This window comes from Cucurbita pepo, chromosome LG02 (genome assembly GCF_002806865.2).
Source record: "Cucurbita pepo subsp. pepo cultivar mu-cu-16 chromosome LG02, ASM280686v2, whole genome shotgun sequence".
Taxonomy (NCBI): Eukaryota; Viridiplantae; Streptophyta; class Magnoliopsida; order Cucurbitales; family Cucurbitaceae; genus Cucurbita; species Cucurbita pepo.
The window spans coordinates 1,577,756-1,598,455 of NC_036639.1; the positions used below are offsets into that span (position 1 = coordinate 1,577,756).

At 37.1% G+C, this 20,700-nt stretch overlaps 5 protein-coding genes across 6 annotated transcripts; 1 reads left to right on the forward strand and 4 right to left on the reverse strand.

Annotated features, from left to right (window-relative positions):
- The first annotated feature begins 468 nt into the window (after positions 1-468).
- Positions 469-4,486, forward strand: LOC111788208 (3-ketoacyl-CoA synthase 10). The gene is made up of 3 exons (XM_023668477.1): positions 469-941; positions 1,862-2,490; positions 3,723-4,486. The coding sequence occupies exons 1-3, from the start codon at positions 531-533 to the stop codon at positions 4,294-4,296; spliced, it is 1,614 nt and encodes a 537-aa protein (XP_023524245.1). The 5' UTR covers positions 469-530; the 3' UTR covers positions 4,297-4,486.
- Positions 4,487-4,620: 134 nt separating this feature from the next.
- On the reverse strand, positions 4,621-7,782 carry LOC111788333. Its single transcript, XM_023668660.1, has 3 exons — positions 7,436-7,782; positions 4,943-5,289; positions 4,621-4,742 (listed from the first exon to the last, which is right to left on the reverse strand). The coding sequence occupies exons 2-3, from the start codon at positions 5,242-5,244 to the stop codon at positions 4,694-4,696; spliced, it is 351 nt and encodes a 116-aa protein (XP_023524428.1). The 5' UTR covers positions 5,245-5,289; positions 7,436-7,782; the 3' UTR covers positions 4,621-4,693.
- A 1,171-nt stretch (positions 7,783-8,953) lies between these two features.
- Positions 8,954-13,811, reverse strand: LOC111788191. Its single transcript, XM_023668452.1, has 9 exons — positions 13,287-13,811; positions 12,979-13,182; positions 12,840-12,897; positions 12,630-12,692; positions 11,202-11,277; positions 10,341-10,456; positions 10,109-10,198; positions 9,902-10,033; positions 8,954-9,188 (listed from the first exon to the last, which is right to left on the reverse strand). Exons 1-9 carry the CDS (start codon positions 13,679-13,681, stop codon positions 9,051-9,053), a joined length of 1,272 nt encoding a protein of 423 aa, XP_023524220.1. The 5' UTR covers positions 13,682-13,811; the 3' UTR covers positions 8,954-9,050.
- An 888-nt stretch (positions 13,812-14,699) lies between these two features.
- On the reverse strand, positions 14,700-17,240 carry LOC111788249 (E3 ubiquitin-protein ligase AIP2). Its single transcript, XM_023668548.1, has 5 exons — positions 16,908-17,240; positions 16,453-16,669; positions 16,162-16,367; positions 15,174-15,395; positions 14,700-15,088 (listed from the first exon to the last, which is right to left on the reverse strand). The coding sequence occupies exons 1-5, from the start codon at positions 17,052-17,054 to the stop codon at positions 14,939-14,941; spliced, it is 942 nt and encodes a 313-aa protein (XP_023524316.1). The 5' UTR covers positions 17,055-17,240; the 3' UTR covers positions 14,700-14,938.
- Positions 17,241-18,164: 924 nt separating this feature from the next.
- LOC111788195 (F-box only protein 13-like) lies at positions 18,165-20,390 on the reverse strand. 2 transcript variants are annotated; one of them, XM_023668461.1, is made up of 2 exons: positions 20,129-20,390; positions 18,165-19,707 (listed from the first exon to the last, which is right to left on the reverse strand). In XM_023668461.1, the coding sequence occupies exon 2, from the start codon at positions 19,693-19,695 to the stop codon at positions 18,451-18,453; it is 1,245 nt and encodes a 414-aa protein (XP_023524229.1). In that variant the 5' UTR covers positions 19,696-19,707; positions 20,129-20,390; the 3' UTR covers positions 18,165-18,450. The 2 variants fall into 2 exon arrangements, with proteins under 2 accessions (XP_023524229.1, XP_023524230.1); XM_023668462.1 differs by having other exon boundaries at positions 18,165-19,718.
- Between the last annotated feature and the right edge of the window lie 310 nt (positions 20,391-20,700).

Sequence of the window (20,700 nt, forward strand, 5' to 3'; positions counted from 1 at the left end):
TTGATTAAAAAAATTTATTAAATAAGCAAATAATTGTTCAAGATTTTAATCTAATTTATCACTCTAATATTATAATCATGAAAGAGATCACACAAACTTCATTAATTAACATTAATTATTAGCAAAACATCAATATTTATCCTAAAATTATATCGATTTTAATTTTAAAGTTAAAATTTAATTTTACTATTAATAATTTAATTTTAATTTTAACTTGAAACTTAATTTGTTTATAATTTAATGAAGGTAATTATAGATTGTAAATATAAAAAGAGAAAAAGTAATAATAATAATAATAATAATAATAATAATAAAAAGATGGGAATTAATGAAGAATTAATGGGAGTTGAAAGAACCCCAACTGCATTGGCGCCGAGTTGGTGTTTGCAATAACTAATTCCCACCCACCAACTTTCCCTCTCCATCTTTATATTCTCTCTCTCCAAATTCCCAAATCCAACTCTCTCTCTCTCTCTCTCTCTCTCTCTCTCTCTCTCTCTCTCTCTCTCACCATCGTTCACGCTCTTCTCATGGCTAACGAACAAGACCTTCTCTCCACCGAGATCGTCAATCGCGGCATCGAATCCTCCGGCCCCAATGCCGGCTCCCTTACCTTCTCCGTCAGAGTCCGCCGCCGACTTCCGGACTTCTTACAATCCGTCAATCTCAAGTACGTCAAGTTAGGTTACCACTACTTGATCAACCACGCCATTTGTCTCGCTACTGTGCCACTGTTGGTTCTCGTCTTTAGCGCTGAAGTCGGAAGCCTTAGCCGCGAGGAACTATGGCGGAAGCTTTGGGAAGATGCTCGCTACGATCTCGCTTCTGTTCTTTCGTTCTTCGCCGTCTTCGTCTTCACTCTCTCTGTTTACTTCATGTCGCGCCCTAGATCTATCTATCTTATTGATTTTTCGTGCTTTCGGCCTTCCGATGACTTCAAGGTTAGTTCGATTTTGATTTTGATTTTGATTTTGATTTTTCTTCTCTATTTTTAATTTCGATTTTGATTGTTTGATCTGGATGAGGACTTGAACCTTCTTTTGGAGTGCTCATTATTCTTCGGTTTACATCTAATCGAGCGTTGATTAATAGGTGTTAGATTGATATTAGTTTGGTTTGGTTAGAAGGTAAAATTATTAAATCATTGTTTCTCGACTTTTTTTTTTTTTCCACAACAAAATGAATATCTTATGATGCAGTGTATTTCTTTGATCCTGCCAGAACTTTTTAGCCACTAGAAGTACGGAATGGTAGGATTTTAATAGATAGGTGCATAACCATTCGTTTTTATTTACATAGTTTCGCATTTTTTTTAGTTTTTTTAGATGGAAAATATTCATAGATAGCTTCTTTTGGAGAATGTAATTGTCCTGTGTCGTTAACTAAAACTAGAGTCGTTTGTTTTTAAAAAATATTTTGCCTCTTTAATTTTTTGCATGAAATTAGATTGAAAGTTCAGCCGATTAATTGAAATTACTTAATATCCTGCATGTGACTTACCTTTTTTATTTGGAATTCCTACCGAGATTAAGATGAATTTTGGAAATATTACACTTTATATGAGTTATTTAACTGTTTTTTCGATTAAAATTATAATACTAAAAAAATAATATTCTGCTCAAATTTAAATTAATTTTATTATGTTATGGTAAAACATTTGGATAAATTTAAAAAGTGCCATAAATTAATTAAATAAATCTTAACTGTATTGTAGAAATTCAGCGAAAGGATGATAGAATACATTTTTATTTAGAATCTTGTAAATTAAAAAATTAAAATATAAAGACTATGAAATATAATTGTGTGTAATAATCAGTAGTTTTTTCATTGTTGTGTTAAAGATTTCGTCCGCGTTCTGCAGGTATCGAAGGAGGAATTCGTAGAACTAGCACGAAAATCGGGCAAATTCGATGAAGGAAGCCTAGAGTTTCAAAAGAGGATTTTACAGTCATCGGGAATAGGTGATGAAACCTACATTCCGAAGTCGGTGATCGCCTCCGCCGGTAACTGTGCCACCATGAAAGAAGGCCGAACGGAGGCCTCTGCCGTCATGTTCGGCGCTCTCGACGAGCTTTTCGAGAAGACTCGGATTCGTCCAAAGGACGTTGGAGTTCTCGTCGTTAACTGCTCGATCTTCAATCCGACACCATCACTCTCCGCCATGATCATTAACCACTACAAGATGAGGGGAAATATTTTGAGTTACAATCTCGGCGGAATGGGATGTAGCGCTGGAGTTATTGCAATCGATTTGGCTCGCGATATGCTTCAGTCTAACCCTAATAATTACGCCGTCGTCGTTAGTACGGAGGTTGTGGGATACAATTGGTACCAAGGCCGTGATAGATCTATGCTTATTCCAAATTGCTTCTTTCGCATGGGCTGCTCCGCCGTGCTCCTGTCTAACCGCCGCCGTGACTACTACCGCGCCAAGTACCGCCTCGAACACATCGTTCGAACCCACAAAGGTGCTGATGATCGCAGTTTCAGGTACTTACCTTTTTCGTTTTCGTTTTGTTCTTTTTCAGTTTTCTTTGCATTCACTAATGGAAAACATAAAAAGTGGGACCATTCATTTTTGTTTTCTCTTTCAAAAACTGTCATAATAACAATATTAGATGTAGGCTGTACTGAAAGCAAGATTAGAGGCAGGATTCAAACTTATATGTAATATTTATAATTATCACTTAGTTATATTTACTCTACAAGAAATAGATAAGATGGAAATATAGAATTTAATTTTTATATGCATGTATGTGCACATATATGTAATATTTAATTTCTATATTAAAAACATATTTTCTGAAGATATGCTTAAAGCAGTTTTTGACATAATGTTTCAAATGCAATTAAAAAATATCAATAGAAAAAAAATAACACGTGTTTTTTGGTATATATAGTGGTAGTTGTATTGACTGCAGATGGGCTTTTATTATGTTGTGTAGCTGTATATTTAGTGGCCCATTACGTCTTTCAACTGCCAACAAGAAATGTTGTCAATTCATGGGAATTTATATGTTGTAGATTTTAGGGTCCCAAACATGAAATATTTTTAATAATCTAGTATTATTTTTTAAAAAATTATACGAAATACACTCTGAGTTAGAAAGTTATTTGATGAAAAAGATATATTTTTCTATAGTAGATACTATCCAATCTAGAAGGATAGTGATGTAGATACTATGCATTATGTCGTTCTTTTAAATTTATCTAACTTGTATAGAAGACATTTAAATTCACAAAGTGCATTTGAGGTTAGACTATTATCTGTCACTCTCTCAACTAAATGTTTAAATATCCAACTTTTGAACTGTCATTTGTATTTCATGTTCCATAATTAGTTGTTGTTTTTTCTTTTTTTAATTTATTTATTGTTTTTCCATACTAAAGTGAACAATAGTGAAAGGTTGAGAGGAAGCACGTGATATCATTAAACCAAGTCATTGTCTTTCTTAAATAATTAAAGTTTAAAGATCATATTCATTTTTCATTTCTTAAAACTTTTAGGTTTATTTCTTAAATATTAATTTTAAACTTTAAACTTACAAAAGTGTATATATATNATATATATATATATATATATATATATATATATATATTTAGGTTTACTTCATTATGATCATTTGTGAAATATAGTATCAAAGAAAATGTTCCATTTTAGGTTGTGAAAGATTTGATGTGTTGAGTGTTTTGGAAGTTGAATGGTGCCTGGTGGGTGGCAGGTGTGTATACCAGGAAGAAGACGAGCAAGGATTCAAAGGCCTAAAAGTCAGCAAAGACCTAATGGAGATTGGAGGCGAAGCTCTCAAAGCCAACATCACAACCCTTGGACCCCTCGTTTTGCCCTTCTCCGAGCAGCTCCTCTTCTTCGCAACTCTAGTGTGGAGGCAGTTATTCTCCTCTTCCTCCTCCTCCTCCTCCGGCGGCGGAGTACTGAACTCCAAGAAACCATACATTCCAGATTACAAGCAAGCATTCGAGCATTTCTGTGTGCACGCAGCCAGCAAGGGCGTACTGAATGAGTTACAGAGGAACCTTGAGCTCAGCGAGAGCAACATGGAGGCTTCTAGAATGACACTTCATCGATTCGGAAACACTTCCAGCAGCAGTATTTGGTACCAACTGGCTTATTTGGAGGCCAAAGACAGGGTCAAGTCCGGGGATCGTATTTGGCAGTTGGCATTTGGGTCTGGCTTCAAGTGCAACTCTTTGGTGTGGCGCTCTATGAGGCGCAACCGCAAGCCCACAAGGACCCCGTGGCTCGATTCCATTGACAGATATCCGGTTCAATTCTAGCCCCTTTGAAAATGCTTTTCAGGAAAGAGTTACATGGCATAATACTAGATTTCGCTGCTTTTAAGTCAAAGGTTTCTTAATTTGTATTTGTAAGTTGTAAAATGTATGAATGGTAAGTTACTACCATCAATTAGAAACTACTTGTCTTTAGTTAACAATATCATTCATTGTAGCTTCAGTATTTATTGTAGCCTCTAGACTGTGCTTGTTTCTCTCTAATAATTGGTTGCATAATTATAGTGTTCCAACCATCTAATAATTTCTTTTGACCAAGTATTTATAAGCAAAAATATTGATCAAAGTATGTAGGGGGAGGGAATCACGTTTGGGGAAAAAAGATGCTTCATTCGTTTTCTCATATTATTAAAGAGCATGGTATGAGATAAAAACCCAACAATCATGCTAACCAATCTCCATCCACATCTTCAATCTCCCCAATGTCCATGCTGCAAAATGCAAATATGTATTGAAATGAGAAAAAAAAAATGAGTAAATTAATCCAAAATGCAAACACCCAAAAAAGGGGGGGAAGAAATAAAGGACACACTAGAACCGTAAGAAATAAAACGACCTCCTAAATGTATATTTTTTCCATTGGGGTTTGAAATTTGAATTTCTTTTGGATTAAGGGAAGCTAAATTCGTACCAAGATAGGTCAGGATCTTGAAGGTAATCCTCATCCGAGAACTGATAATTGGAACGCTGCTGCAAAAAATCATCATTGATACTCAACCAATCTGGAAATTCCATGGCTTCTTCACTCTGTCCAGTTGGAACATTCTCAAAAGTACAGTGAGTCTGACCATCAATCTCCAAAGGCTTCTCTTCCATAGACCTGATCTCAGCCATCATAGCCTCCTCTTCCTCCTCCTCCTCCACTGCCCCATGAATCTCCTTTTCACTCTCTCCAGTTGGGAAATTATTGGACCAAAACAAATCAGAAGCCATCAACCTCCTTTCTTCCTCTGATAATGAAATTGATTTGGGAACTTCCTGATGAGTAGTAGCAGCATAATCAAATGTGGGACAAATATATGAAGATGGGGGCAAGAATGAAAGTGAATAAAATGAATGGTTGTTGTTGTTGTTGTTGCTGCTGCAAACAACTGAACTAGTATCCTCAAAATTGGGATTCAGACCTAAGGTTTGTATAGGGATATCTAAATGGAGACTCTGTGCAACAGGTGGAGGAGCAATAAAATCAGACCCATTTTCGAAATAAAATGAGCAATCAGGGTATATCCTGGGATTTCTCCTGGATTTCATTCTTCTTTCAGGTTCAAAACAAGGGGTGAATTGATGAGGGTACACAGGAAGTGAATGTTTAATCTGTTGGTCCTGTTTTTGTTGCTGTTCTTTAGCTTCTTTTGTTGATGCTCTGTGAAGCTTGAGTGCAGTTACAATCTCTCTTCTAGCTTCAGCCATATTCAGAGGCATTTGCTTATAAAGCCTTCGGCTTTGGCGTCTCCTTCTAACCTGTTTCTTACGTTCTCCATGTGGCTGTGGCTGTGGCTGTGGCTGTGGCTGTGGCTGTGGGATTTTAGTAGCTTCAAAGTTGCAGAGTTGGTCTGTAGAGTTCATTGGTGGTTTGGTTTTAGATTTAGAGGTTGCTCTTTAGTGTTCATATATTGCTTTTTTTCTCTGATAAAAAAAGGGTGTAGAGATGAGGATTGAAGATCAGTTGGGGGAGAATGGTGGGTATTAAATTCTGTCTGCCACGATTACCCTACGCCGCGAGTTGTTCCAAAACAAGTCCTATAAGGCGGCCATACAAGTAGGGTACCCTATGCCTTCGACCTCTTTTCTACTTTTACTTATTCGGCTAACTACATCTTTTCATTGTTTCTTCTTTTTACCATGCTTTCATCCTCACTGGTTTTAGAAATTTTCAGGTTTGGAAATATTGGGGAGTCGTTTAATAACTTTGTTGTTTACTATTCTCTGTGTTTCTATTTCTCAATTTTCATTAATCTTTTTTTAGTTTATCGAGGTCATTTAAGGTTTTTGGGTTTGAAGAGGAGTCGGGCAACTAGGAAAGTCAAGTCAAGGAGGAAGGCGTTTTACTACTGAGCAAGTAGTGGTTGTAGTCTCGTCTTTCTTGTAATTTTGGAGATTTTTTTATGCTTCCAAAAAAGGGAGTATGGATCTTGATCATAGTAGACCGACTCATGAACAAGAAGAAAGATATAAATTTCTTGCATCGATTATCCATATTCTTTAAATGTATCAGACTGCTCAAATCTTTTTCAAACTCTAATCTCATAATCGAAAATATATACTTAAAAGCTAAGCTTAAATCTCTGTTCCTCATTTTCTATAAAGGTTTCTAACAGGTAAGTTTTTAAATAACAATATCTATTTCTAATTTTTTTAAAGACCATAAATAAAAATATTATTTCTATCGACGATAGAAATGGCTAGGGAACATAATTTACTTTTTTCTAATAAAAAAGTAAAAAAGAGGAATTATTCTTCGGGACTCGTAGCACATAAGTCCATATCGTTCATCAATTATCCACGGGCTAGGTGACAGTCAAATCATTTGACTGCGAGTGAAACTTCCATAGAAAAATAATAATCAAACTTGCCTACGAAAGAAGAACCAATGTATGTTTTGACTCGCTAACATCAGCAAATAAATTCATTAAATTCCAAGAGGAATCATCTTACCAAATAGCTGTTCTTCGTTAAAACCATTATTCCAAGAGAGTAAAAATTGGTAGGATTTGAATGTAATTTTAAATATAAATTTAGACTCCACCGACTAAATTTATGATTTAACTTTTTCAAAAAAAAAAAAAAAAAAAAAAAAAAAAAAAGAAAAAAAGTTTAAAACTATTCTTCAATTGTGAGCGTTTGAGGCTTTTGAAAGTTCTTTATGAATATTTTATTTATTTATACATAAATAAATAAATAAAGCCCTAAACCGACTTCAACTGAAACCGTGCACAATTCTGAATAAAAATAGAACTAAAAACGACGATGCGCATAATTTCAACACGAAATTTAGGGCCAAATAAGAAAACAACAGGTATAAGTAATGCTAGTCCTACATTTATCAGAAGAGTCAATCGAAATGAAAAGGCATAGAAAGAAAAAAGAGAGAGAATTAGGATGATGTAAGGAAAAGGAAACGTGCCTTGTATCTGAACCAGATTTTGCCTCAATGGACGACGTCATGGTCATAGGGCGATCAGAAGGCTCTTCAGATGGAGGTAAAGGCAAGAGGCAGAGAGAGAGAGAGCAGCCACATTTTCCAAAAATCCATGGGCGCCGCATCGGCACAGTCAGAGGTGCAATGCAACTGGAAGAAATATCGAACTGAGAGAACAGAACCACACAGGAATGGAAAAGAATAGCAGAATCATCAATCCATTAATAATTCATGAGAGAGACAAAAAGGAAACAAATGATTGGATCATCTCATACTCATCTCCCCCACCGCTCTCCCATATTCTTCACCGCCCTCTCGCCCTCTCGCTGTGTCGCGTCTTCTCTCGCCCTCGCTTCCATTCGCTCTATTTTTTATTTTTCCTTTTATATATAACAAATGAAAACAGTTACGCTCGCTTTGTTTCTAAGGCACGACTAACCCTCTACGTTATTTCTCCCCAATTACTACATACCTTTTTCATAACAAAAAATTTAAAGACAAAATTTATAATTTAACCCTAAAGAAATATTACATTGCAGTAATAAAATATAAATAGAAGTTTTGGTGTATATATTATTTTGCCTTATTTTATTTAATTAAAAATTTGGTTAGAGTTGCGGTCCAAACCCAAGTCTAACCGCCAACCGATATCCACTTTAGCCCATTACATATATTATCTACTTTGACCCGTTACGAACCACCATCAACCTCAGTTTTAAAACATGTCTGTTAGGGAGAGGTTTACACACCCTTGTATAGTAATGTTTCGTTCCCTCTCCCATCGATGTGGAATCTCACACCTTATGATGTCCCACGTTAGTTGAAGAGGAGAACAAACCATCATTTATAAGGGTGTGAAAACCTTCCCTTAGTAGACGCATTTTAAAGCCATAAGGGGAAGCCCGAAAGAGAAAGGCTAAAGAGAACAATATCTACTAGCGGTAGCTCTGGGGTGTTACAAATGGTATCAGAGCCAGACACCAGACGATGTGCCAGCTTTCTCGTTGTTCCCCGAAGGGGGTAGACACGAGGCGGTGTGCCAGTAAGGACGCTGGCCCCAAAGGGGAGTGGATTTGGGGGCAGTCCCACATCGATTGGAGGAAGGAAAGAGACCCCGAAGGGGGTGGATTGTGATGTCCTACATTGGTTGAGAAGGAGAACAAACCACCCTTTATAAGGGGTGTAAAAACCCTCCCTTGATAGATGCATTTTAAAGCCTTGAGGGGAAGCCCAAATAGGACAATATCTGCTAGCAGTAGATTTGGAGCGTTACATACCTAAACCTCTAAAAACATTTATTTGAGTATATAGTTCAGTTAAATTAAGTTTTAATGCAAAGTAACCCACCCAACACCCAACTATAGAGTAAAAAATTTAGTTACAATTGGATGATATAGATGAATATTGAAAATTAAATAGAATTCAAACGTCTTACTCAGAGAATATGGGGCCTCCACTGGATTTGTAGCACTGTAATTGGAGCTCTCTAATGGATCAGATCTATTTGTCTTCTAAACTAACAAAAATTAATTCATTCATAGGGACAAAATGTTTACAGAAACATTCACATTCATATGAGGAATATAAACATGAGTTAGAATTAGGCTTCATCAAAACGTCGAAACCAGTTGGTTAAGGTTTTAGCAACCTCTTTTGTTTCATTCAAGGATACAGATTTAAGGGCCTGGGCAACCGCATCTGCAGGAGTGTACAACTTACCTACCTCCCACTTTGGCTCCTGGTCACAATAAAACAACCACATCTTCAGAAATCCCCTTACAATCTAGAACAAAAAACTTCAACTAAATTCCTTTTTAAGTTGCTTAATCTTTCTTTTGGTTTTGCTTACTTCTCCCCTCCTACTACTAAGTATAAACTATTGGTTTCGTGTAAACTACTTTAATCTTTACAACATTCTTTTGTTGGGAGAGGAGTCTTACATCGGATAATTAAGGGGTTGATCATAAGTTTATAAGTAAGGAATACATCTCCCATTGGTATGAGGCCTTTTGGGGAAACTAAAACCAAAGCCACGAGAGTTTATGCTCAAAGTGGACAATAATCATACTATTATGGAGGGTCCGTGGTTCATAATATCTTTAATAACAAGTTACTAACTAAGTCCGGTTTGGAATGATTTTCATAAGCATTCGAAAAATCATTGCAAACAAATCTTAATTTGATTCACAAGTCCATCCGTAGATAAATATACTATGACATAAACGAGATCCAAAGTATGATGCATCAATTTAAAAGGTCGAGTGGGATATATGAGGTTGATTAGCAAGGGCTTTACGGAAGTGTTCTTAGTGAAAGATTTAGAGAAATTAAGTGCTTATTTAGCTGGCTTGTGGTTTTGAATTGCATAATCTGATTGCTGGCAGCTCTCAAAGATGTTACAATGCCAAAAACTTCAAAACAATAACCGAAGAATGAGTGATGAAAGTGTACCTGTATGCATGGTGTGAGGTGGTTACCGGTTAACTGGATCTTCTCGATCGTGCCGTTAATAGATTCGACGCGTGGTTTCAGAGTTTCTTCGAGTAGATCTGTCTCATCAATCATGTCTGAACTGAACTTCACCTGAAACGAAAGAACGTATCAGACAAACGAGAAGCATATATGTACTCAACAATCCAAATTTGAGAGCTACCATACCAGGAGTGTGTGTTGGACATTGTAAGAACACTTGAAGCAATCTCGATTCTCAGATGGAGTTGGCTTGAACTCTGATACCCCTTCTGTCATCTAATGAAATAGAGCATAGTTTATGCAATCAAAAACAGATCACTCAATTTCTAAACCCCCATTTCATAATCATCTCATTTTCTAAAATCCGGCTTCTTTTTCATCATTAGGAAATGGAACTTTTAATGAATTGCACAATTACCTGGTTTACTACTGAGGGTAACTGATCAACAAATTTGGTCAGAGAGTTCAAGACTTCTAGATCTCTGTCAGGAACAATAGCTCCAGCAGCATCAAGCAACATCTTCCATGCATCCTCTGCATATGAACAAGGATAAACAAAAGTTTTAGTAACATAAACATATCAACGATGAAGAATACATTTATATGCGTTGGTCACAGGCTGCAAGTAATAATTAAAACAACAAGGGTAGATGTGAATCGGCATGAAGTAGTGAGAACAAGTTCCAGTCAGAATCTTCAATATATTTTTGTATTCAACCATAAACTACTGACGATTAATCCAATACTGCTTTATCAACATGGGCATATGCTCTAGTCAGAATCAATGGGAAGTTCATATAGCACTGCAAGGTATTAAATCCCTTTGAAGGCTCAAAACTAAGCAATTAAACTTGATTGCTGAAACAGTAAGTTCGAATATAGCAACTTAAAAGAGTAATATATGGTATCACAAAATAATTGGGGTGGTCAGTCCTTTCAAATTATTACATGTCCTCCTTCAACTATCGGATGAAGATTTTCATACGATATGTAACAGCCCAAGCTCAAACCCAAGTCCACCGCTATCAGATATTGTCCTCTTTAGGCTTTCCCTTCTGAACTTCCTCTCAAGGTTTTAAAATGTGTCTGCTAAGGAAATATTTCCACACCCTTATAAAGAATGCTTCATTTTCCTCTCTAAAATACTTGGTACCGTGGCTACAAAGAGGATCTTATCTAAGCATGGAAGGCAAACAAAGTTCCTGATTAAGGATGCAAATTCCTAACTACAGTACAAGAGAAGCATACGAAAAAAGCATAAGCTGAGAAGAGATGGTACCTGAGACACTCCTAGCTATTGAGTAAACTGGCGAAGCTTGTACAACTGGCATCATCTGACTGGTTAAAGGGCCCAACTGTATAGACAAGCATTTCAATCAATTAGAACAAAGTAGCTCATGACATGCACAGTACTCTTTGATGTCTACCTCAATGGCATGCCCAATACATGAAAGAAACCAAGAACAAACTAAATTAGCTCTGATTATGGATTATGACATGGTCTATGCAATCCCCCCCACCCCACCCCACCATCCCATTTTAATCTTCAAGAAAACCAAAATTTACCGTGCAACATGCAATGAATCTTGCTCAGAAATCTAGAAGTGAAAGATCGCTACATTCTACCGTTGGATCAAGCAACAGCATATATGTACAAATACATGAAGTATCATTTTAAAAGTGAAAATTCAATTAGTTCAAGGAAATAGACATGAAAAAATAAAATTAAAAAAAAAAAATCAAATATCAGTCCATACTCCCTATAACACACCTATACTTCCTTGAAATGCTACGCTTCAATTTCCAGACCATGCTCATCCAGAAAAATCATAAGTATTATCAGGTTCCATAAATAGAAAGAAACTAGAAAAATCTGAAAAGTTTATAAAAGTCCTAAATCAGATCATTGTATCAAACGTTTACTACAAATTTAAGAAAAGCAAAGGTTCCCAGGGCGAAGAGACAAGAAGATTATCAACAAAATTGTGCAAGCATTACTTTTATACACTGTTTCAGTCCTTGTTCATTCCTACTGCAGGGGAGAACAAATTTGGTTCTACCAGAAAGAAAAATGTATTTGGCTCACAGCTTAGATTTGTGTAATCTAGAGCTACATTTTGGTGGATCTGCCTAATGCACATTACGGATTTGCTAATCCCACATGCTACACGATGTCCAGTTATATAAACTCAAACTTATAAAACTTACATTTTCAACTACATACCAACTATTGTAAATCATAATCCTACAAAACATAGGTTAACTCAATTACTCAAGTTTTTGTAATCCATCTTCCTGTACAATCTAAAAAAAACACCTTTTAAGGTAAGTACAACTGGATAACCATTTGGATTTTTGTTTTTGAAATTTGTGCTTGTTTTCTCACCATTGCTTTAATTTTTATCAAGAAAATATTTGAACTTTTAGTTAGATTCCAAATACAAAAATAAGTTTTTAAACTACTTTTTTTTTTTAGTTTTCAAAACTTGACTAAAAATTTGAAATATTTATAAAAAGTAGATAATAAAACAAAGAAATTCATAGATAAAAACAATGTTCAGAAGCTTCATTTTGATGAATTTGGTATATTTTCCATAAAAAGGTCACTCTTAGAAGTGAAAATGTGTTATCCTTTGGAGCATGCATGGGCCAGCAAAGAAACCATGAAATCCAACAAAAGATAAACAATGATCTATGCCAAATTTACCTGCTCAAAGTAAGGAACAGCCTCTGTTGCTGGCCTGTTGTTGAAGGAGATTATAGCATTAGCCTTCCACAATGAGAATATTATGTCACACAACCATAGAAATTGATAATCACAGATACCAAAGTGATAGTGATTAGCTTGTCAGTTGTGTCCCACTCCATTTCCACAAGCAAACTAAATAACCAAAACCAGAAGAAAAGCAAGCCAAACCTTCGGTATCTTTTCAGCGAAATAGCTCCCTGTGAGTACTTGAAGAAGAGCGCCATTGCTACCATTAAAGAATAAAAACGAAATTACCTCAGCGTTTCTATCTATGGTAATGAGGACGAATAGTCACGAGTTGACTCACCTATGTCCCACAGAAAATAGAGGAAGATTAACGAGTTGAGCAGATGAAATATCTTCATCGGGCAATCCGGAAGCTAAAATGGTGTCCAAACAAGCATGAAATCTCTCAAAAACTTGTCTCGTAGCATCAGCATGATCGAAAGTCACGTTGTAAGGGACTGAGATTATCAGAAACCCTTCCTTTGCCAAAAGCTCGATTAAGTAGCTGCACCAAAATAGAAAGTCGGAACAGTAAACAACACAGAAAAGGGCAAAAGAAGAAGAAGAAGTAAAATAAGCAAAACGATGGAGGAATGGAAGGGAAAAAACCTGTATGTAACTTCAGGAATAGCTCCGATGAAAGCGCCGCCGAGGAACTTGATGATAGCGCGAGGTAGCTTACCTTTTGGCGGCGGTACCACCAAACAAGATTCCAATCGCTTGTAAATCTTGTTGATATTTGAATTTCTACTGCTTCCTCTGCCGACATATCCATTCGAGATCATCGTCTTCATAGAAACAAGTGAAGTTCCCGATACCAGTGTAGCAGTTTGACCTGAAAATTCAGTGGAAAGGGGAAAACAATCTTCAATTTTTCTCTTGAGAGTATATTTGCGTCTGTTATATTTGTTGGATAGGAGAATCCGTCGATATCGGCGGCCAAAGACGGCAGAAGAGGACGACAAAATGGTGGCGCCGGCGGCGGAGGCGACGGATGTTTCCATATTTTGCGTGGGAATGCGATTCCGACGCCAATGGAAGTACAGACCAAAGTTCTGTGGCGATTACAATGCTTAAAAGAACGAAGCCATGTTTATGCTAATGATTCGGCCACGACGCCCGATTCATTTCCTTAAAATTAGAGCGGGATAGAAAATTTCCTGAATTGAACCGCACAAATTTATTTGGCCCCAAAGGCAGTTGGATATTTTATTATTTTTAATTTAAAATTATTGTAGTTTTTAAATATTTGAATAAAAATATTTACTTAAAAAGAATATAAATCCTTTTGCGAGTTTTAACTCCAATTTTATGGTTGGTAAGCAATGTGTTTACTCACTAAATTGTGCTTACGTCACTAATATAAACATAAATCATAATATATTTAATCAAAATTATCCATTTAAAGATATAAAATTAATTCATTTTGGAGATTATTTCTAATAAAGTAAATTATGATAATGTTTTTACCCATAAGAGTTTCGAAATACGAATTTGATACTAACATTTCTAACATGCTCAGATTAACAATATTACATAGCAAGTCAATCAAACTCGCTCATGTCTCATGTATAAAGCACAAACCCCAATATCTATATACCTTTTCTATTAGATATTATTCTCATAAACTCGAATTTTAATTGTAACAATCTAAGTTCACCACTAGCAGATATTGTTCGCTTTGACTCGTTACGTATTGGCGTCAATCTCACAAGTTTAAAATGCATCCGGTTTCCACACCCTTATAAGGTTTGTTGTCCTCTCCAAACAATATGAGATCTCACAATTCACCTCACTTTCACCGGGGTCAATGTCCTCACTGGTACACTGCCCAGTGTCTAGCTCTGATACTGGTCTAGTTTGGTCCGTTACATATTGTCATCAACCTTACAGTTTTAAAACGCGTCTACTAAAGAGAGGTTTCCACACCCTTATAAGAAATATTTCTATTTCATTCTCCTCCCCAATCAATGTGGGATCTCACATTAGTACTCTGACCAAACCTTTAACAAAGGCGGGTAGTAGTTTGCATCGGTGCGAGACGCACAACAGAGCCCTATCATCTAATCAACAGAACCATATATAGTGTAACATCCTAGTGACAGATGCAGAGGTGATAAGCTATTATATGTGGTTTCAACTATAGAAGACTAGCTAAAAATTGAAGCTCCAATATCGTCTCAAAGAAATCACATATGAAATAGCCTTATTAGACGTCACTTAGTAATTGACTACCTGATAGTAAGAAAATGCAATGGCATTCAAATATACATATACTCGCCGCCACGAACAGCATTTGCAGCTCCCTTTCTCTCTTCTTCTGCCTCCTTCTCTCGCTCCTTCCAGCTCTCATATTTATGGTCGTCGGTGGGCAATTCGTGTCGACAGATCGGGCAAGAGTTATGTTCATCCTATAATCAATTAGCACAGGGAGAGCTTAAACTAAGAAAGAATGGGCTTTAAGCATATAGAGAGATCAATAAGTTAGCATATTACCAGCCATGGCTTCAAACAAGGTGGGTGGAATGTGTGCTTGCAAGGCAATTCCTGCATCTTGTCATCAACAGCCAAGTTTTCCCTGCAAATGGCACATTGTACATCTCTTCCTAGCTTGGCAAGAACTTCCTCTGTTATAGTAATTACAGGAAGTTTCTCGACGACTTCTTTACTTGCAGGAGGAACTTTCGGAGGTCCGCTAACCGTTTCCAAATCCATGAACTAAATAGACAGAACAAATATGTTATAATGCAGGTACTCAAATGGTTTAAGCATTTGAAACAACAGCATTAGCAACAAGCACCACCAGAATCCCACAAGCCAAGACACGACAAATCGAACTATCCAATCTATATGGATATCCACAAAGTGTGCAACATCTTATGGAAATGGTAACAACAATTAGGGGTGTACATTCGACCCGACAACCCAAACCCAAACTTTTGGGTTGGTCCAAAAAAAATCCCTCAACCCAACCCAACTCGGACCGTACACCCCTAACAGGAATCAACTCATACACATTTGAACCAAGATACTGATCCAATGCACATCCTTCATTTTCTCTCAATTACGAAAACAATAAACTTGCTATGAGTACGATATGATAAAGTAGCGTAGTAATCACCATCGAATCTAGAAGTCACCATTGAATCTTTTCTTTACATTTTAAACTCTCCCTTCTTCACATACATGAGTGTGGATATTAATTTGATTTATAAAACCCAACACATGAATTATTCCTAGCAATTGGGGAAGAAAAGGCATTGTTGAGGTTTAAGTCAATATTTCATACTATAATATCACTGCTAAACAAAAAGAAAGAAACTTAAGCTTCTTTCTGTATGTAGTTCTTGGACTACCTTTTTTGTTAGGCTTGTTTTTTAGAATGGTTTCGTTTTCCCTTCATTTTACTCGATGAAAGGTCAGTTGCTTACTTGAAAAAAGGCCCCAAGGAACGAAATCATGAGAGACTTGAAATAAACATTACCCCATCTACAGCGTTCTCTAGATTTTCAATAACCGCTTGAAGGAAATCAGTAGTATTCTCGGAATTGTTGTTGTTGTCAACCGGAGCTTGAGAAGATTCAGCGTTAAATAGCGTAGCTGCAGCGGCTGTCAAGAGGTTCGATTGCACCAGCCACTGGGGCTGGGGTGGCTCCGGATCAACAGTGAGATGGCCCTCGAAAAGATAGCCTGAATCATCATAAGAACATTTCAATTCTTACATTTGAACAAATAGCCAACCAATTTAACAAAAAAAATGTGTCTAAACCAGTACCTCCATTTGAAGTACGTTGTGACGGTGAAGATGGATTGTCAATTTGGTGCAGAATTTCCTTGGCGTGAGCTATGTTAGCCTGTAATTGTTGTTTCTCAGAAGGATCAGAGACCAGACTCAAAGAAACCTCAAAAAGCTTGAGACCAGAACACCAAAACCCTGGGGCCGTATATCTTGTCTTCAATACTGTAGCAACTCGGCAAATTACGGAATAGAACTGTCATCAAACATTAACATATCAACAATTCAACTCCACAGAAAAAATTAAGAATCAAACGAAATGATAAATCACCGTACTAGTAGAAACCAACAAGATTTCACGAAAATTACAAATTCCACAAGAAAAATAACAATACGAGACAATTTCACACGAAATGGAACATTGGAATGAACGAGAGATCAAGAACTATCGAAAGACAACAAAATTTAATAAAAAGAGGGGAAAGATGAAGGACCGATTTGCGTAAAGAAGGAGAAGCAGTAGGGTAGCAATCTTGAAGAAGAGATATAGTGGTGGAAACTGCTTCCTCGAATCTCTGTTTCTTCCTCAAGTCTTTTTGCAGTTCCTCCAATCTTGATATCAATGAATCCTCCGATTCCATTTCTTCTTCCTCGTCTGATAACAAATTTTCTCCTCTTTGCGAATTTATAACTCGAAATCTCTATGAATCGGAGAATTTCTTGACGAAGGGGCAATCAAAAGCACGAATCCGACCTGGCCGACGCTACAATGTTGACGATCTGCAACCGCCAGATCCCACACGTGGATGTATCCGTAGCGATGAATATATTCAATTATCCTTTGTTATGATATTAAAAGAATTTAGGGTTTCAGTTTTCTTTCTTTCTTTTTTAATATATATATATATTACTTTATGAGCTCGAGATCATTTCAATTTTAAGATTTATCAAATTTAATTTAAACTTCAATATGTAAAGCAAGTTTTTCCCTAAATTTGCTATATTTTTGTAATCTACAAAATTGACATATTTAGGCCCGATGTTTCAAAAATAGTTCTAAATTGTTTTCGGAGTATGTTATTGGTTGGCCAACAAAAATATATTAAAATTGATTTTGATATCTCGAGAATTTAGGTTACTTTATGTGCATTGACGGTAAGTCCAAAGAGAACAATATCTGTTAGTGGGTTTGGGTTGTTACACACAGTTTTGATAGCATATAAACCGAATATGAAGAATTGACATTTTCGCTCTAGTAGGTGTAGACGTGGCCGTACACACCTGTACTAACACAACATTAATAGTAAGAACTTAACTATATATGAAAGCAAGTAAAATGAGTTTTGAACGAACATGCAACCATGGACAATACGTCTTGAACAAGCATGACTAAGACATCTGCACACGGCTATAGGCAGCACGTCTTGGACAAGCATGATCGTGACAAACGTCACACTAACTCCCAACTTCTCGGACGTTATTTACCCTAATACTCATTTTGATGAACTTAGAACTAATTGTAGGGAAGAAAGGTTGTTGAGAGGTTGTTGACAAAGATAACAATACAGAGATTTCCTGTTCATGTTGCACGCTTTTCAAAGTAAAGGTACAACCTTATGCTGCAATTCAGCTATTGTATTGAATGAAAGTTCACAACTGAGTAACTCAAAAGCAGATTCTCAGCAAAGTTGAGGTAACTTCTCAACTGAACAGGTAATTTTTCACAACAAAAAAGTAAAGCATTATTTACCTTCTCTGTAATAACAGCCTTCATCTACTGAAAAATCAAAAGAAAGTTACAGAATTCAACAGTAAAAATGACATACTATTAGGATATTAACCAGCAGGTTATTAAAAAAGAATCTACAGAAGCCTCTCTCTCTCTCTCTCTCTCTCCTTCTATTCTCACCTTCTTGAATTCCATCAACAAAGAATTCAGAAACAAATAGGAAAGCTTACAGAACAATTTGTTTTTTTTTTTTTTCGAAAAAATTAATAATAACGAGTTGGAGTTAATGATGTTATCTTCTTCTCGTGTCATACACGAGCCTCGATCCTAGGCTCGAACGAAAAGGCAGACATGAACTCCACAGCTTCACCGTTCATGTTGCATTTGGGCAATTCGGTCCACTGATTCTTGACGAGATCGCATAGTAGATACGTATAAAGTTCGTTAGAGTTCATGCATATGAGTATCTGATCGCCAGCTCCAACGCAGTTAATGTCGATCTTCTTGCCATACCATTCGTGCGACATTGCAGGAGGCAATGCTGCAATTTGATGCCAAGTTCGAGCATCCTCGTCGTATCTCCAAACTCTAAGGCTTGCAGTTTCAAGAAACTCAGATAACATAACAACTAGCATCTCACCTCGACATTCGACTACGTCGATGGAGTACTCTGAAAAGACAGGCAAGAGCCTGGGGTACTCCACGAAGCATCGCTTGTTGAGATTACAAGCCATGATAGTCCCGGACGAGCTAATGAAGTAGATGAGATCCTCCCCGTTCTTGTTCACGATGACCGACGAGTACTGCTTCGATGGGCTTCTCTGCATGTTTGTAGACACTACATTTCCTGTTCTACTGAGGAAGTACACAACAGTATCATCATTGAAGTTGAACTCGATAGAATCGTCAACTTTTCTACTCAAGGTAACATTGTCGTCCCAACAACCAGTGGTCGAACGGTAGACTTTGAACCGGAGCTTTGGAAGTTGGCCATGGACCAGTATAAGCTTGTAAGAGCCCTTGCAACCGTCACGGTCCGAGCTCATGACAATGGCATGAAGATATTGATTTTTCTGGTCAAGTTCCACAGGAGGAAGTTCACTACATGAGCCTGTTAAAGGATTCGACACAATAAAGTTGCCCGACGAATTGCGAAAACAGATCAAACCACCAGAGGCTGCAACCGGCATCAAGTTATGATGACGACTCTGAAGGACGTGTGGATAGTTAAGTTTCTTCCAACTTTTCTCAGTCGAGTCGAAAACAATCGAGCGATCGAGATGTGGATCGACCATGAAAAACCAGGGATCGCGTGCAGAAACGTCGGAGCACGCATACTTGAAACTCGAAGAAGCTGCAACCGATTTCCATCTTTTGCACACTGAAGAAAGGCGAAAGAATGCCGAGGTCGGTAGCCTCGACAGCACCCGTTCGAGAATGTCTTGATTGAGATCATCCAAAGAGAAGCTGCTCAACAGGTTTCCTTCATCATCTCTCTTTCTCTTCCGAGTCATCTCCACGCCCAAATCACCATAAGCATCACCAAGCTCCATTAGCCGAATTATCTAAAGAAACACAAATCTATCAGTTTCAATCAATCACAATAGCCCCAAAATAAGGATCTCAAATCAAATCCGTGAGAAGAAGTAAACCCTTATGAATGGATCGAGCCAAATCTGGAAAGAAACTCATGAACAAAACAACAAAAAAACTCGAAACCAAATCACTCCACAAATTAAAGCACCAGAATCCAGAAATACAACAGCAGAAATCTGATTAAATCCACGAATCAAAGAAACCAAGTAAAAATCCCGCCGCCGAGCGGATCTCAAACCCTAAGACCCGATAATCGAACACTCCCAAAAGAATCCACATAACCAAAATTCACAGTCAGCGTAAAAACAAAGCAAATGGAAACAGAATGAGAAGAAATCAACAGAGGGAGAAAGAAGACGAAATGAAAAGAAGAGAAATCAGATAATGCACCTGGGCAAGAGGCGGGCGAAGCGATGGGGCGGAAGTTGAGAGGGACTGAGTGAAGTGGAGAGTGTAGGGGGCTTATAAATGGGATTTGGAGGGCTGAAAATGGTGAAAGTAAAAGGGAGGAAGCATAGGAGGGGAGGAGAAAAATGAGAAAAGGGGAATGGTGAAAGTATGGAGGAAGAAGAGAGGGAAGGTTCGAGGGTAGAGGCTTTTGTAGGCGTTGACACTTTGTTACAGAGAGGAGGAAGAGGGGCGGAGGCGAATACACGAGCGGATACAAGAAGGAACCAAATAAATAATATAAAGAAATGTCAAAAGAATACACAACGGAATACGATTCTTAATTACTTTGTAAATACAAAAGAAAATAAATAAATAAAGTAAAAGGGACGACAGAAGAAGCTGAGTTGACTCTTGTTCATCGCTGTTCTTGGCTTTGGATTCGTTTCCTATGTTTTTTTTTTTTTAATTATAATATTTTTTTTAGTAAGAGTGACACTAGGAGTCTCACTGTTAGATTAACACGACTCTCTGCAATGGTTGGAGGTCCCGAACCGTTGTTCACGACTCTCCTC